This window comes from Diabrotica undecimpunctata, chromosome 11 (assembly GCF_040954645.1).
Source record: "Diabrotica undecimpunctata isolate CICGRU chromosome 11, icDiaUnde3, whole genome shotgun sequence".
Taxonomy (NCBI): Eukaryota; Metazoa; Arthropoda; class Insecta; order Coleoptera; family Chrysomelidae; genus Diabrotica; species Diabrotica undecimpunctata.
The window spans coordinates 4,805,809-4,820,845 of NC_092813.1; the positions used below are offsets into that span (position 1 = coordinate 4,805,809).

General features: G+C 33.0%; 1 protein-coding gene and 1 long non-coding RNA gene across 2 annotated transcripts in view; both read right to left on the reverse strand.

Moving 5' to 3' along the window:
- LOC140452901 (uncharacterized) overlaps positions 1-12,693 on the reverse strand; it is a 161,870-nt gene extending 149,177 nt beyond the window's left edge. The window contains exons 1-2 of the long non-coding RNA XR_011952239.1: positions 12,601-12,693; positions 12,063-12,092 (exon numbers count right to left, since the gene is read on the reverse strand). This is a non-coding gene — a long non-coding RNA (uncharacterized lncRNA). The remainder of the gene's footprint in view (positions 1-12,062; positions 12,093-12,600) is intronic.
- Positions 276-9,478, reverse strand: LOC140452929 (uncharacterized). Its single transcript, XM_072547251.1, has 3 exons — positions 8,064-9,478; positions 3,616-7,765; positions 276-384 (listed from the first exon to the last, which is right to left on the reverse strand). Exons 2-3 carry the CDS (start codon positions 7,413-7,415, stop codon positions 276-278), a joined length of 3,909 nt encoding a protein of 1,302 aa, XP_072403352.1. The 5' UTR covers positions 7,416-7,765; positions 8,064-9,478.
- Positions 12,694-15,037: the final 2,344 nt, after the last annotated feature.

Consider the following 15,037-nt stretch of genomic DNA (forward strand, 5'->3'; position numbering starts at 1 on the left):
GATTTACAAAAGTATAAAACACTGTTGAAAAACACAGAGATTCATCTGGATACCTTAGGACGTCTTAAAGGTTCTAGTGGAGAAAAATACCATTCTATTATTAAACCTCTATTCAAACCATCTGATGCAGCAATGAAAAAGCATGCAACTCGATCCAAAAAAGAACTCGAACACAGAACGAAAACAACAACAACACGATCATCTTCATCTACGGCCAAAGGAACGGGATTGGATGACTCTCGTTTAACATACAACACTGCCCCCATGGAGTATATTTATTGGGATGATCCAAATGAGTTAGTTGAACGTCTTAAACTATTGGTGGCTTCGAAAGACGCCGGCAACACATCTCTCGACAACGAAATCGTAGCAATCATCAATGAACTAAAAGAAGCTAATATAATAGAGTAACTGGGAATGTCAGTATCATTTCCACTATGAGTGTCGACAAATTCGGTCATCACTCTCGTAACAGTAGTAGTAGTAATGCCCAAAAGGTGGCACGAGTTACATTTCCACATACGTCTGACGGAAATATTAATGCCGAAAATGTGAAAATTTGCAATGTCAAGGATCCATCAGACAATGACGATGCTGCAACGAAAAAATACGTTGATAAACAAATCAATGAGTTGCGTAAAACCACACTTCCACTTCTCGAGTGTGAGACCAGAATCAAAGATGACCTGAATACATTTAAAAGGGAAATGGAGGAAACTCTAGACACTGCTACAAAATTATTTGCAGATGATATACGTGATTTAGGAAAAGAACTGGATGATATACATAACACCGCACTTCCCCTTCTCGAACAAAAGTGGCAGGAAATAATGAAAAATGATTTGAATACTCTAAAAAAGGATACGGAGAACAATATAAATATGTTGAACAAACTAATCCAAAATGATTTGAATACACTGAAGAAGGATACGGAGAACAATCTAAAATCTGCTCTCGAGCAAAAGGTACAAAAAATAATCAAAGATGGTCTGAATACACTAAAAAATGATACGGACAACAGTATAAATATGTTGAAAAAAAAAATAATCCAAGATGATTTGAATACGAAAAAGGATATAGAGGATTCTCTTGAGCAAAAGTTACAAAAAATAATCAAAGATGGTCAGAATACACTAAAAAATGATGAGAAGAACAGTATAAATATGTTGAAAAAAATAATCCAAGATGATTTGAATACACTGAAAAAGGATATGGAGAACAATCTAAAATCGGCTGCAGAAACAGTTGCAAAGCATACGATGTACGATATAAAGCTGGAACAGAGGATAAAACAAGTGGAACAATCATTAAAAAGCATAGTAGATAGCGTTCATTCATGGGATATAGACAAACGTCTTAAGGTAGTGGAAGGTGTGATGAAAAAATAATGTCTAAAGAAAAGAAAGAGGTGGTGAACGAATTGCATAAACCAGCACGAAAAAACTATCCTCGTCGTCGAACAATAATCAAAGGAATCGATGACTTGTGGCAAATGGATTTGGCTGAAATGCGTCCTTATGCACATCAAAATAAAAATTACAAACTAATACTAGTGGTAATTGATTGTTTTTCAAAATTTGTGTGGACACGTCCTCTAAAAACGAAGACTGGTGAGGAAATTACTCGGGCATTTTCGGATATTCTCGCTCATACTCGACGAGTCCCAAAAAACTTACAATCTGATCAGGGAACCGAATTTTACAACAGAAAATTTCAAAATTTAATGAAAAACCATGAAATTAATCATTACAGCACCTACACGATCAAAAAAGCTGCTATTTGCGAAAGAGTTATTAGAACGTTGAAAGCAAAGTTGTACAAGTATTTCAGTTTACATGGATCGTACAAATGGTTAGATGCTCTACCCATAATCACCGAGGAATACAACAACACAAAACACAGTAAAACAGGATACAAACCGTCTAAGGTTAACAAATCCAACGAAAAAGCCATTTTAAACAAAAGTTATACTCATTTAAAGATTGCCGGTCCACGAAAGTTTAAAGTTGGCGACATTGTACGTGTATCAAAGGCAAAACATTTCTTCGAAAAGGCATACACGCCCAATTGGACTACTGAATTATTTAAAATTGTACAAGTTAAGATAACAAATCCTATAACGTATTTGCTCGAAGACATGCAAGGTGCGCCGATTAGTGGCGGTTTTTACGAAGAAGAATTGCAGAAAACATCAAGCCCTGACATATATCTGGTCGAAAAAGTACTCAGACGAAAAGGCAATAAGATGTATGTGAAATGGTTAGGAATGGATAGCAAACACAACAGCTGGATAAATAAATCGAATATAGTTTGAGGATCTATATTTCGATTCGCCGCGTAGACATACACTTTTCTAAAAAAGGCTTACAATTAACCACAAGGAGTGGGGAATGACAAAAGTATAAATTTAAGACAAACTACGATGTTCAGTTTACACCCATTTCGTCAACGGTATTCGAAACAAGAAGATGATGAGCTCTCAAGATAGTGGTTATGACAGTCAGCCTGTTAATTTCGATGATGATAGCAGTGAATTTAGTATAGAATTTGACTACGATGAAGATGGTCAACCACCTAGTCCTGGCGCCGAATTAGATCGAGTATTGGCAAAATTTGAAGCAGCAGCCACAAATGAAGTATATTGTTTATTGGAAACTACATATCCAATGAGCTCTCTCCATATAAAAATTGGTCTATCTCCAGCTCGAGATTTTTCACCATCCATCATTCTGTGTAAACATGGTAATTTTAACAGAATCAGTTTAAGCACATTCGAGTGGGAAGCCATAATTGAGTGGTTTAAAGAAAAAATGAGTGATTTTTTCCAAGCAGATCTACCGACTTATGCGGATGAGTATGATCCCATCGAATTTATGTGTGGTGATTTTTGCAAACTAAGACAATTGGTGATGGAAAATGTAAAGTTGCTGACAATCGAGAAATTTGGAGCCGCATTTTATTTGTGGGAAGATGACGTCAACCAAATTATAGAAGCAGACCAGAGCATGATGTCGCATAGAGTGGTGCTGTTAAAGAGTTTACAATTTCACGAATACTATATAAACATTTCAACTTTCATCAAGAACAATTTTGGTGCTATAGACTCTTTACATGGACCAGTTGAAGCCTTCGCAGCATATTGCAATATTTGTCCAAACACTTTGTTAAGTTTAGCTTTAAAGGAATTTGTATATTATTATAAAATTAAAGTTGTAAATGATTTAACTGAATAAATAATATTAATATAAATATGTTGTCTTTTATTTGTAATCTAACATAAATAAAACCAAAAAATGTAAGATTACACAAATTTATTATTATTAAAACTTACATTATAAAATTAATACTATTTTTTATATTTACAAAACTACAATTTACAAAAACTTTGCGATAAGTGATCTTTTCTCTTTTTGTTCTTATGAGTAGCCATATACTAAAAGAAGATAATTATTTATGCATAGTGCATCTACATTGAAAGAACCAAGTAGTATCAAACAAGACATGATCAAACGAATTTTGACACCAATTATCTGTTTTTCTGCAACAACAAATACATGTTATTCAACAAGATAATGTCCCCACGGAAGCGTATTAAATGATTTTGGTATTAAGTACCGCTTATCGTCATAAGGACTTAGAGCTGTTTTGGATTGCTCGATGCTGAATACTGAGTGTTGGTACGACCGAATACATCTTTGGCTCGCGGTTTGAATTTTGAATTCTTTAAGACATTTTTCATAGTCTTCGTACGTAATTTTATTTCGAACGACGTTATATTTCACTCCTTTTGCTTTTTTCGTTATTCCCAAATTTCCTATGTCACATTCAATTCTCTCTTTGTTTAGTTGTTTTCTTTCTAGACGCTGTCTCTCTTTTTCCCTCTCCTCGTCAGTTATTTGCAGTTTAAATGTGTACATTTTTGATCGTAATCCAATAAAATGTGTAATTATTTTCCCATTTGCCTCATCCTTCATTAATCCGGGGATTTTTTTATTTAACCTTTCTATTTCGTATGGGTTGTTTTCGGCATAGTCTGAGGTATCGAATTTACTTGGATGCGCCTTTAAAACCTCTCTATATGCATCTGAACATTGCAATTCATAAATAAAGCTATCTGTATCCATGTACAGCAATGAACAGTTTTTCTCTCCCATCGTTGGAAGCATAAAGTTGTAGTGAAAATCATACATACATAATTTGGATATATCGAGGATTGCTGCGCCTATATACAGGGGTTTATTAAAACATACCTCTGCTTTCTTTAGTTCAATGGCAACCAAATTTTCGCTAAAGATTGTACGACTATGAAACCGACTACTTGCAATCAGATTTCTGGCTCCGTACCTTCCATGCCATTTTTTACATAATTTTACAATACGATGACGTCTTATGTTCTCCATGGTCTTGCCGAACACAGCATTATTCATTAATTTGAACAAATTTTTCTCAAAACTGTTGGTGGCTGCCGCCCGTAAATTTGTATTTAACTCGATATACGGTCGCAGCCACGCAGATTGATTAAATTTCAAAACTTTATGTATTTTTGTTAAAATTAACCCGTTGGCTAATGCCTGTTTAAGATTTCTATAATGCATAATATATTTGGTTTTGTGATATAAGGTTGGTATTAACTTTGGCAATTTTGAACCGGGCGGAATGCGGTGTTCGGCAGCAAATGGAAAATCTTTATGTTTGTCGTGTAATTCGCGTGGATACTCCAAGTCAACTTGGAAAAAATAGCCCTCCTTTGCATCATCCTGTATTGACATAATATCTATATGGCCTTCGGGAAGATTACCAACACCAAATTTGGTTACGTCTTCGATCCACTTGAATCCTCCTATTGGTAAAGCTTCACTCATGGCCCAGCCATACAGATTATTTACATCTAAATAGAGGATGTACTTAGAGGGCCGTGTGGGATCATACGACGAAATGTATTTGTTGTTGGCCTCCGAATATCTGTTGCTACAAACAGATATCCCACCTCTTATGGCTTTTTCCATAAACAAGATCATATCTACATCTTTTAGCAATTCTAATTTACATTGTGTGTATCTCAACATACAATCCCAAGTGTATCCTGGCATAGTATAATACCATGCTGGATCTAATTTATATGTGTCTCGACATTTTTGTCGAAACTGCTCAAACACATCAGCCAACAGCAGAATATCTGTTTTCAAATACAAATCGCTATATTCTCCCAAATTTTTACAATTAAATTTCTGCCAAACATTTTGGGCATGAGCATACTTCTCTTCACTAATGTATTCATTATTTAACTTATTATAAAAATGGTTAATTGTGGGTAAAGAAGTTTCATCCAATTTTTCCAAACTATCAATATAATCGTAACAAAATACTCCTTTACAAGTTAACAAATTAAATGTATCATTATCTACTTGACTAAATTCTCGTTTTAAAATCTTCTTTTCTGATATATCTAAAAGAGATGCCAATTCATCGAGTGAAGCTCCCATAAATCTAAGTGAATCAATAAATCGTAATTTAATTTGATGTTCGTCAGATTGTAATGTAAATGAAATATATTTTTCTTTATTAATGGGAAGTAAGCTCAAGTGCCCATGCTTGCAAAGATCTATAATCATAAAATGCGAGTCGTAGCCACTAAAATTATGAAATACGATTGGGACGACAAACAATTTTTTAAAGTTTAAATTACATGCTTGGTGCGCAAATCCCCGTACTTGCCCCGTAAAATGATCGTGATCTACAACAATTGTATCTGTAGCCAAAAAGCGTTTGCCACAAATATGGCACAAAGTTGCCATATTTGTGTTGGGCTTTTCGACCATAGGTACAATTGTCTTTATTTTGGAATTTACAAATGTGGAAATTTCGGCCATTTCTTTTGCGAACCACTCCATGCAATTTTCACCTCTATAGCTATTAAAATAAGATAAACTATCATCGTAAGCACATTTCAAATAATAACCTGCACTAAAAGGTACATGTTTCTGATATTTTGCTGTTTTACTCACTGTGACATTGGAATCTGTAAAATTATGTAATTGGCATTCAAAATCAGCATAAACTATAAACGGAGTTGTTTGTTTGTATGTAAAATTGCGAAAAGCCACATGATCATATTTGGGAACAGTCATTCTGCATTTATTCACATCTGAACACATTTCTTCGTGCTCTGCTAGTTTGCTTTCACTGCTAAAATAGTTTAAACAACGATCGCAAATATATTTTTTACGTGTGTTTTTGTTCAATTGTGATTTTACTAATTTTCCCAAATCTTTAATCCAACAATAATGAAGGCGTATTTCAGTCTGATCATCATCATCTTCTGGAGGAGCATCGTAATCGTTTAACTTTGGGAAATATTTATCCTGTATTAGGAGCAAATTAACATGCTTTTCCATCTTTTGCGGTGTCAGTCTGGCAGGTATTACTTCGTAAAATTGTTTGTCCTTAACTACATTTAATTCTAAGACAAAAACATTAACTGATATGGCGTTTAATTTTTCGAATTTTGAAATTTGGTTTAATGGCATTGGGCTTTCTAATTTATCCGTTTGCAAAACAGTAGAATAATGTGGATATTTCGAAACTCTTCCAGCATGTTTGTTAACAGGATACAGAGCGCTAACTATTGACCAATAAAAGCAGGCCTGATCGAAATTATGCACATTAATGCACGCCTTTTTATTGCTAATCTCTTTTGGCAAGTCAATGAACGATGAACCGTTTCCTATTTCTACTTTATTAATATTGACTTCTAATGAGATTACTTTAGACAGAGCAGCACCTGAATCTTTTTCTGCAAATTCAGACAGCTTTGTAAAAATTTTATCCTTAACATTTTCACTAAACCAAAGATGTAAATCGGTCGATGTATCTATAATAGCATTTTTAGTGTTAAAATATTTTAAATCTAAACTTTCGGTATCACTCGATTTTTTAATGAATTCGCCGCAAAATGTAGTATTGACTTTAAGAATTCTATTTGTTTTTAAAATAATTTTAATTTTTCTGCTAAAAATAATATAACAATCATTTAGGAACTGTGTTAAGTCCTTATGCACTAAATTAACTATAACTCCAGTTTTAATTCGACTAGCAAAACACGAAATAACATTTTCCCATTTAACTCTATTGCGTAATTTTGAATTAAGCCCCAACCCAACGTACTTATTATTAAAATTTAAAATAATTTGTCTAAAATGCTTAAAATGTCCTATGTAAGTTTGCAATTTTCTAACTGTTCCTACGGATAGTCTATTGTTTTTAATTACTTTACTACATCTAAAAATTTGACTATTTAACCGTCTTGTCCAAACTTTACGATCTCTTTCAGTGAATTTATCGAAAATTATTTTACTAAGCTTTTTAATAATGTGCATCAAATCATCAGACTGTTTAATCACTTGTTTTATATGCATGGCTATGGCTACTCACACAGACAAACAATAAGAAAAAATCACTTACCTTATTCAACTATCTTAAAGGATGCTAGGAGTCTGCTTTTTCCAATATCAACTTCCCCTTCGTATATCAGCGAATAGTTTCCGCTGTTGAGGTCCGTTATTGCTGCTTGGTAGGCTTTGGTTACCCGCTGTGGTAAGAAAACAACTTCAGCGCCCAAATCCAGCAGAACTGTATCCCCAAATTGTGTTGTTACCACCTTTGCACTGTGAATGGTAAATTTTTCTCCAATTTGCAGATCTTTAAGTTTTTTTATTGGCTTACGTTCTGCAACCAAGGATGAATTATTTAGTTTTGATAGATCCATCTACAACAGCAATAGAACAAACTATAGTTTTTCCGCTTAACGTGAATGGAGAGATGCATTACATACTCGGCAATAGAGAAGAACCATATACTACAAGAAATCGAAATACGAACAGCGGAGAATACTTCTTATAAAAAAATAGCAGACGTGAAATGTTTTACAACACCCAAATAGATAAAAAGGACATAATAAATACTGCATGAAATACGAACAGAGAGATGTACAATTCTCATAAAATACAATGATAAAAAGGACATAATAAATACATAGAAATATACAAAAGACAAAAACCGCTTACCTTTATCAGATATATGTAAGTCACTGCACACCGTATTGACTACTGCGAACTTGTTGTTGTTGTTGTATGTTTGCGATGCGAACTGTGACACCGTATGCGCTCCTCGGTCTTTTAAAGAACAGAGCAGCATATCGCCCCACGCGAGCCCAAGTTGCGTCAACCTAATGCGCCTACGGTACCATCAACTGATTCGTTTCATTGATAAGCAACACCTTGTGTTCTAGAAATGCTCATATTTATATATTTATTTTTATTTCTTCAACTAATTTTTATGGTATACAATAAATAGATATTGCGGTAAGCGAATCGTTGTTATCAATTTAGAATTTTGTTAATGTGGTTGCTGATATCATCATACATTTTACAAAATGTAGCAACTGCGGTTTTCTTTCCGGTGTACTTGTTTTTCCAATGATTAAAATAAAATTTGTTATCACACTTGTTTACGTGTTTTGAATTATGCGGTACCGCGTTATCACGAGGCTTCATCCGGTTTTGCTAACAAATGCACTATCTTTTAACATATTTAATATATTTCTGTATATAATTTCAATTCTTTGATTAATACTAATTTTATCCATATAATACATGTTTTATAAAAATACGGTTAATATTACACAAAAACTTCTTCAGTCAGAAGATATGTGTGTGTTTGGATTTTTGTATAAATAACTGTATTAACAATTTTTGGAAATTAGTATAAATCAAGGTGCTTGTCTGTTTACATGCCTTATTGTCTAATGTAATGTAAATAAACAATACTTGTACATGTCTATGTCTTTTTTTTAATAAAAAAGTTTCAGTGTTGTATATATAACTTGTAGCTATATGTAACTCAATAATAAAAGATATTTTAATGAAAGATATGTATATTTCTCCTACGCATTACTACTGAATATGTTCTACGTAGAATGTCACGTTTTATATGGCAAGTTTCTAGATAAATTTTATAAAGATATAATTTGTATTAGTACAAGAGAATTGGGAATTTGACGTTGGTTCGTTTTATGATGTTTTTAGCCATAAATAATGATCGTATCGCACTTGGTCGGTAATTTTCGTAATATACATGAAAATACCTTTCTAATGGTATACTGCACGGAGCACTTGGTGCAAAATTGAGCGAGTTAGGGTTTGCTAGAGATCAAACTGCGATAAGAGATTTTTCTATGCCAATGGTTTTGTTTTACCGTCAATAACAATAAATAAGCATTTATAGTTCGACCAAGTTATTACAACGGTCGTTATGACACCTTACCATATATCTTTTGAACGGATAAGCGGAAATCGACGTATGACCCATCAAATTAAAGGATTTTGAATGATGAATTACATTGTGATGTCTAATTTAATAAAATTCTATGTATAAGATCTCTTTGATACCCTGTTACATTCTGTATCGAATGTCACGTCATTTCACGTTCTGCGTCGAATGTCACGTCCTGCGTCGAATGTCACATAACTGTCACGTTCTACGTCGAATGTCACGTTCTGCGTCGAATGTCACGTCCTGCGTTGAATGTCACATAACTGTCACGTTCTACGTCGAATGTCACGTCCTGCGTCGAATGTCACGTGGCATTTCACGTTCTACGTCAAATGTCACGTCCTGTCTCGAATGTCACGTTCTACGTCGGATGTCACGTTCTATTAGACACTGTACGGACAAGAAGAAGAAGAATGTTCATACTGATCGTTGACATGGCTTCTGTGTGTGTGTCACCTACGCTTTCATTTGACACCTCATACGTCAAAATCATGCCAATAGCAACAAAGATACATTCTAGCGCCCATTTGGCAATGCTGCCATCTTTGTTTTTTGTCTCCCTGCCTTCTCCCCGTTCCAACGAGCCCTCGTACGCCCCGATCGGACCAATAGAACCAAAGATATGACGTAATGACCTTTTGGCATGCTCCGATGCGCACGGCACATACTGCGTTCAACCCCATTTTTCATCCCCTTTCCAACGAGCCCTCGTACGTCATCCTACGTTAAGCCGTTTGGAACTTACGACCGGGGGTTGCGATTTTAGGGGTTGCGATTTAGGGGATGGGCCAGGAAATACATAGCCTATCTACTGCCGACCGAAACTCATTACGTTTGATAAAGATCTCTAGGGTTCGGGATCAGCAAAACTTTGCTTTTAAAAATCCTATACCGTGAGAATTTTGATCCTTACCATTTTATACCTGTGCAAAATCTATTACCAGTAGATTTACCTTTAAGATGCAGAATTGCAAATGATATTCACAACAGGCAAAATCTTGACCACTCTTTCATCGATAGAATAAATATTATTTACGGACGAAGCTACATTTACACGCCATGGTGTTTTTAATTTATGAAACAATTATTTTAAATACTTAGTATCTTCCTGTTAAGAGAGAAAGGCATATCCAACATAAATTTAAAATAAACGTATGGTGTGGAATCATTGGTAATCATTTTTTAGGGCCATGTGAGTTACCTCATAATTTAAATGGTGAGAACTATTTCCATTTTTTACAAAATAATTTTATTAATTTGTTGAAAGAATTGCCATTTAACTTAAGGCAAAATATGTGCTTTACGCAAGATGGATCACCACCACATTATAAAAGGGCAGTGAGAATATACCTAAATACTAACTTTCCTGAATATTGCATTGGTCGCGGTAGTCATTTTCCTTGGCCACCACGTAGCCCAGAATTTAATCCTCTTTATTTTCGTGTATAAAACACAATGAAACAGCGTGTAGATAAGAACCCAATAATATTCGCAACCAACTTCGGGAATAAATAAATATTGCAGCAGTTTCTTTTAAACAAACGATTGTAACAAAAATTGTGCTAAGGAGTCTGGGTGACTCTATCCAGTGTAGCAAAAGGGTGAACTCTAAAATGCACCTTGATACACCAACGAACTAATAAGTGAAATAACGGAAGATGGAAGGGATTAGATAGAAATAAATTATGTAAAAGAAATAAATAAAGGGTAAATATGAATTTTAAAATATAGCAGAATTAAGTGTTGGCTAGCGACTATGCAGGAGAATGACCACTTGATACTCAAAGAAGGATTCGGCCAATTTGCATGCCCTCCAGAGACCGTAAGATATAAGAACTAATGACAAGAAACCCACCAAGAAATAAACGGATGAAATATAAAAGTTGCTCTAATGAATGCTTGGGCGCCAGGAAGTTAAATGTTTTCTTCCGAGATATCTTGTATTGCTGAAATATGAAAGATAGGTACTAATTGAAATATTAAATTTTAACTACAACTTTAATAATTACCAAACTTAGGTACAGGCTATTTTAAATGCTTATATACTAAACCACCACCTCTTATGTACAATTAACTTAGATATATTTACAGTAAAATCCCTGAATATAATTATAAAACAATTTGCCCCTGATATATCCCTTAATTTCAAATCGTGACAAAAGTTATATCCAATAATAATGTATAAATAATAAATATAATTATATACTACTCACAAATAGTTTAGTTTTCGTTCAAGAATTGTCTAGGTTTTCAAGTGAAAACTCTCTGGATATGTGTGCACACGATAGCCTAACAAAGAGAAATTCAAGAGAGAGTTATAACCTCATCCCTTGGTAGACAATAAATAATTCAATTAAGTTACAATAATTAATGTTTTAAGAAAATTGAAGGTATTTATTATTAAGAATATATATTTAAATTAAAAGTGGAACCAAAAGTTAAAACCTTGAAGAGGATGTAGCAAAAGTTATTTAAAATAATTGAGTGAGAACCAAAAATAAAAGTAAGTTCTTCCTGCCGGTTTCCGTAGGTTTCCCTTGAAGATGATCCGGTGGAGAACTAGACTCAGGTGGTAAAAGGTACACCAAACCTGGATTCCCTGGATCAGGTACTCTTAGACAAATAAGTCAACTTAAAATCCTTCTTAATTTCCAATAAAATGAACTTGAAACTTCTTCCCCTTGTTCTTATTAAGTACAACCCAAAAACTAAAAAAAAAAAAGATTTCTTACCCTGACTTGCAACTGGATTCTGGGAGTAGGCTAAAAACAACAATTGTGTTACTTCATGTTCTTTTTACGTACAAAAGGTAAGGAAAAACACAAGGTTTATTAACCTTGAAAGGCGATACAAGAAATGTCAACAAGTGACCTTAAATTGAAATAAAAACCTTAATGGTTTTCGGTAAATAGTGACCTTCGAATGGTGTGACAATGTTTTTATAATGTATGAGCATGATCGTTATATATTATAGAATAGGAAAAAAAAAAAAGAAATATTAGCCGGTTTAAACGGTATGAAATTGAAATAAATAATTGTTTGCTTCCACTTTTGAAAGGAAATAAAAATTTGAGATAGAAATAGAATCTAGTACTTATAATTTATTTAGGTATAAAACATTTTCCTTAATGAAATAAGGTAAAATATGACATGTATAAAATATATGAAATACCTATCAAAGAAGAAATTAAAAATAGATCTGAATTTTACTAACAATGGCGGACGATATGAAGGATTTTTCCTTATAATTTATTTGTAATTTTATCTTACCGGCTAGGGTGATCCAACTGAAAATATCCTCGTACAAACAACAAAATAACTCAAATGATTTCTTCTAAAACAAACAGCTCTTGACAATAAAATAAACTTAAACTCAATTCGGGAAAAAAATGGCACTCCCAGTCGCTACTACTCTGATGGAAACGATGTTTCTTCGATCACATCCAGTTGACAAGTAACCGTTAAGGTTCTACAAGTCGTCGAGTGGATGTACTTTCAGAATCTAACCACTGGTGGCGCGGTTTAATGCCAACCTTAGAAAATAAGATTTACTGGGAGTTATTTAAATATTTAGTTTAAGAATATTTCAATATGAATTTAATTTAGAATTAAATTAAAAGATTCTAGTCACAAAAAAAAGGTAAACGATTATTTAAGTAACGGACTCGTTACACGATGCTATTTAATATGAGACGATCTTTTATGGAATGTATTGAAAACTTTATTAAAGAAAATGGTGGACATATCGAACACTTACTTTGACAAACAGTTTAATGTTATTTAGGTTAAATATTTCTTAATATGACTTGTAAATAAATTTTTTTGATTATAACCTTAATGTAATATAAAACGTATAATATTTGATGCAAAATCCTATTATCCTATTATTTTGTCAAATCCTATTATTAATTATTTTACTGATATATTTATTTTCTCTAATATTTCGCTAATTATTAATTTTAGTAGAAGGTATTTTATACCAAAATTCAGAAGTGTTGATTTTTTCCGTAAATGTTCAATTTGATTCATGTCATTTCAGAGATCTTGTAATATAATGTTGTATTTATAATTTAGATGGTTTTTTTACATATACAATATCACCATTATTTTTGTTAAAGTTACCTCTACTATATATGAGTTCGTATTCCTGTATTTAAAATATATTGCAATTAAGGAGCTGTAAAGTTTCCGTTAAAATAATAATTTTAAAATCAGATGTAAATTGATTTAAAAAAGAATATTTTTACTAATATAATTGAATTCTACTATTGTGTTGGTGGAACGTAACCTAGAAAAGTGCCTTGAGTTTTGGAGCTGGTTCTCAGTAGACTTATTTTTCACTTCTTTTTCTATATTTTTCTTTGTGTTGTTACTCTTAATTGAATTTGTTCTATTGGTTTTTCTTCAAATACTTGTATTTCTGCTTCAGTCGTATTTTTGATACTTGGTGTATTTGACTCACTATTTGTTTGGTATATATTATCTTCTGTATCTTGCTGTCTTCTAAAGAGTAAAAATTTTTGTCTATAAAAAGTTTATTGCCTTTAATGTAGCTTCTAGTACTAGAATTCTGTCGGGCAAGTTAAGATGGTATTTTAATATTTTTTGCTTTTTTTTGTTTTTGGGTATAGTCGTGAGTTATGTTTATGGTCTTTCCTTTCAATCGATGGCAATTTTTAAGAACTTCTCTTTTCCTTATATTTGACACTAATTCTACTTTAATCGCGTTATTTTGGGAATTTTTAAACCAGATAAAGTTGTTAATATCAGACAATTAAGTTTCGTATCAATATTTAGCAATTCCTTCAGCCGTTCACAAATGAATTTAGCAGTAATATATGTTTGACTCAATTCTAATCCATAGATTCAAATTGAGTTTTCCTTGAGTGTTCTTTCTATTTTTTCTAATTTACTTTTTAACTCTAAATTTTCTTTCTCTAAATTTTTTGCTTTTTTATTTAAACCTTCAACACTCATAATAATTCGCTGTTCATTTGCCTCTATATTTTTTTCAGACCATCAATTTTTTTCTTTAAAATATTTCATTAAGTGTTCTACATCTTCTGTCATTTTCGCTACTTCGGTTAACTAGACACTAATGTTTTTTTTTTTAATAATTTGTTTAGATAATTAATTATCAAATAACAAATATAACGATTGCTAATAAATATGATTTTATTTATAACTATTTATATTTTGGTTTTTAAGCATAAACACTCTACCAATAGAGATCTATGAAATGAGTAATACCGAGATGCAAACCTAATTATATTCCAGTCTAAGTAGGACTGTTAAGACTTGATACTGTTATGTTAGCTTTTTTCTTTTCTGATCAAGATTGGATTGGATCTGGATCATTCACAGTGCATCGCTTCCGTCTCGTCAGTGCTTCGTATACACGCACTCCCATAAAAAGATCCTCCTCCATCGATGCGCTCTAAAGGAAATGGAAGGCCTACGACGATATAAAACAGCCACAAGAGAGAGTCGAGTTCTGCTAGAGTGCTGATCTTGTGGAAACTCCATCGGGTCTCTGGGTATGTTGATCTGTCCGTTCTATCTCTATTTCTTTGACCCGTCATTTCCCGTCTTCGCCGCATGTGTATTAACACACTGTACTTACTGTTTAGATTTTAGGATATTAATTTTATTTTTTACTGGTATCATTTTCATTCATCATTTTGATGACAGTGTGTCATCGAGTAGT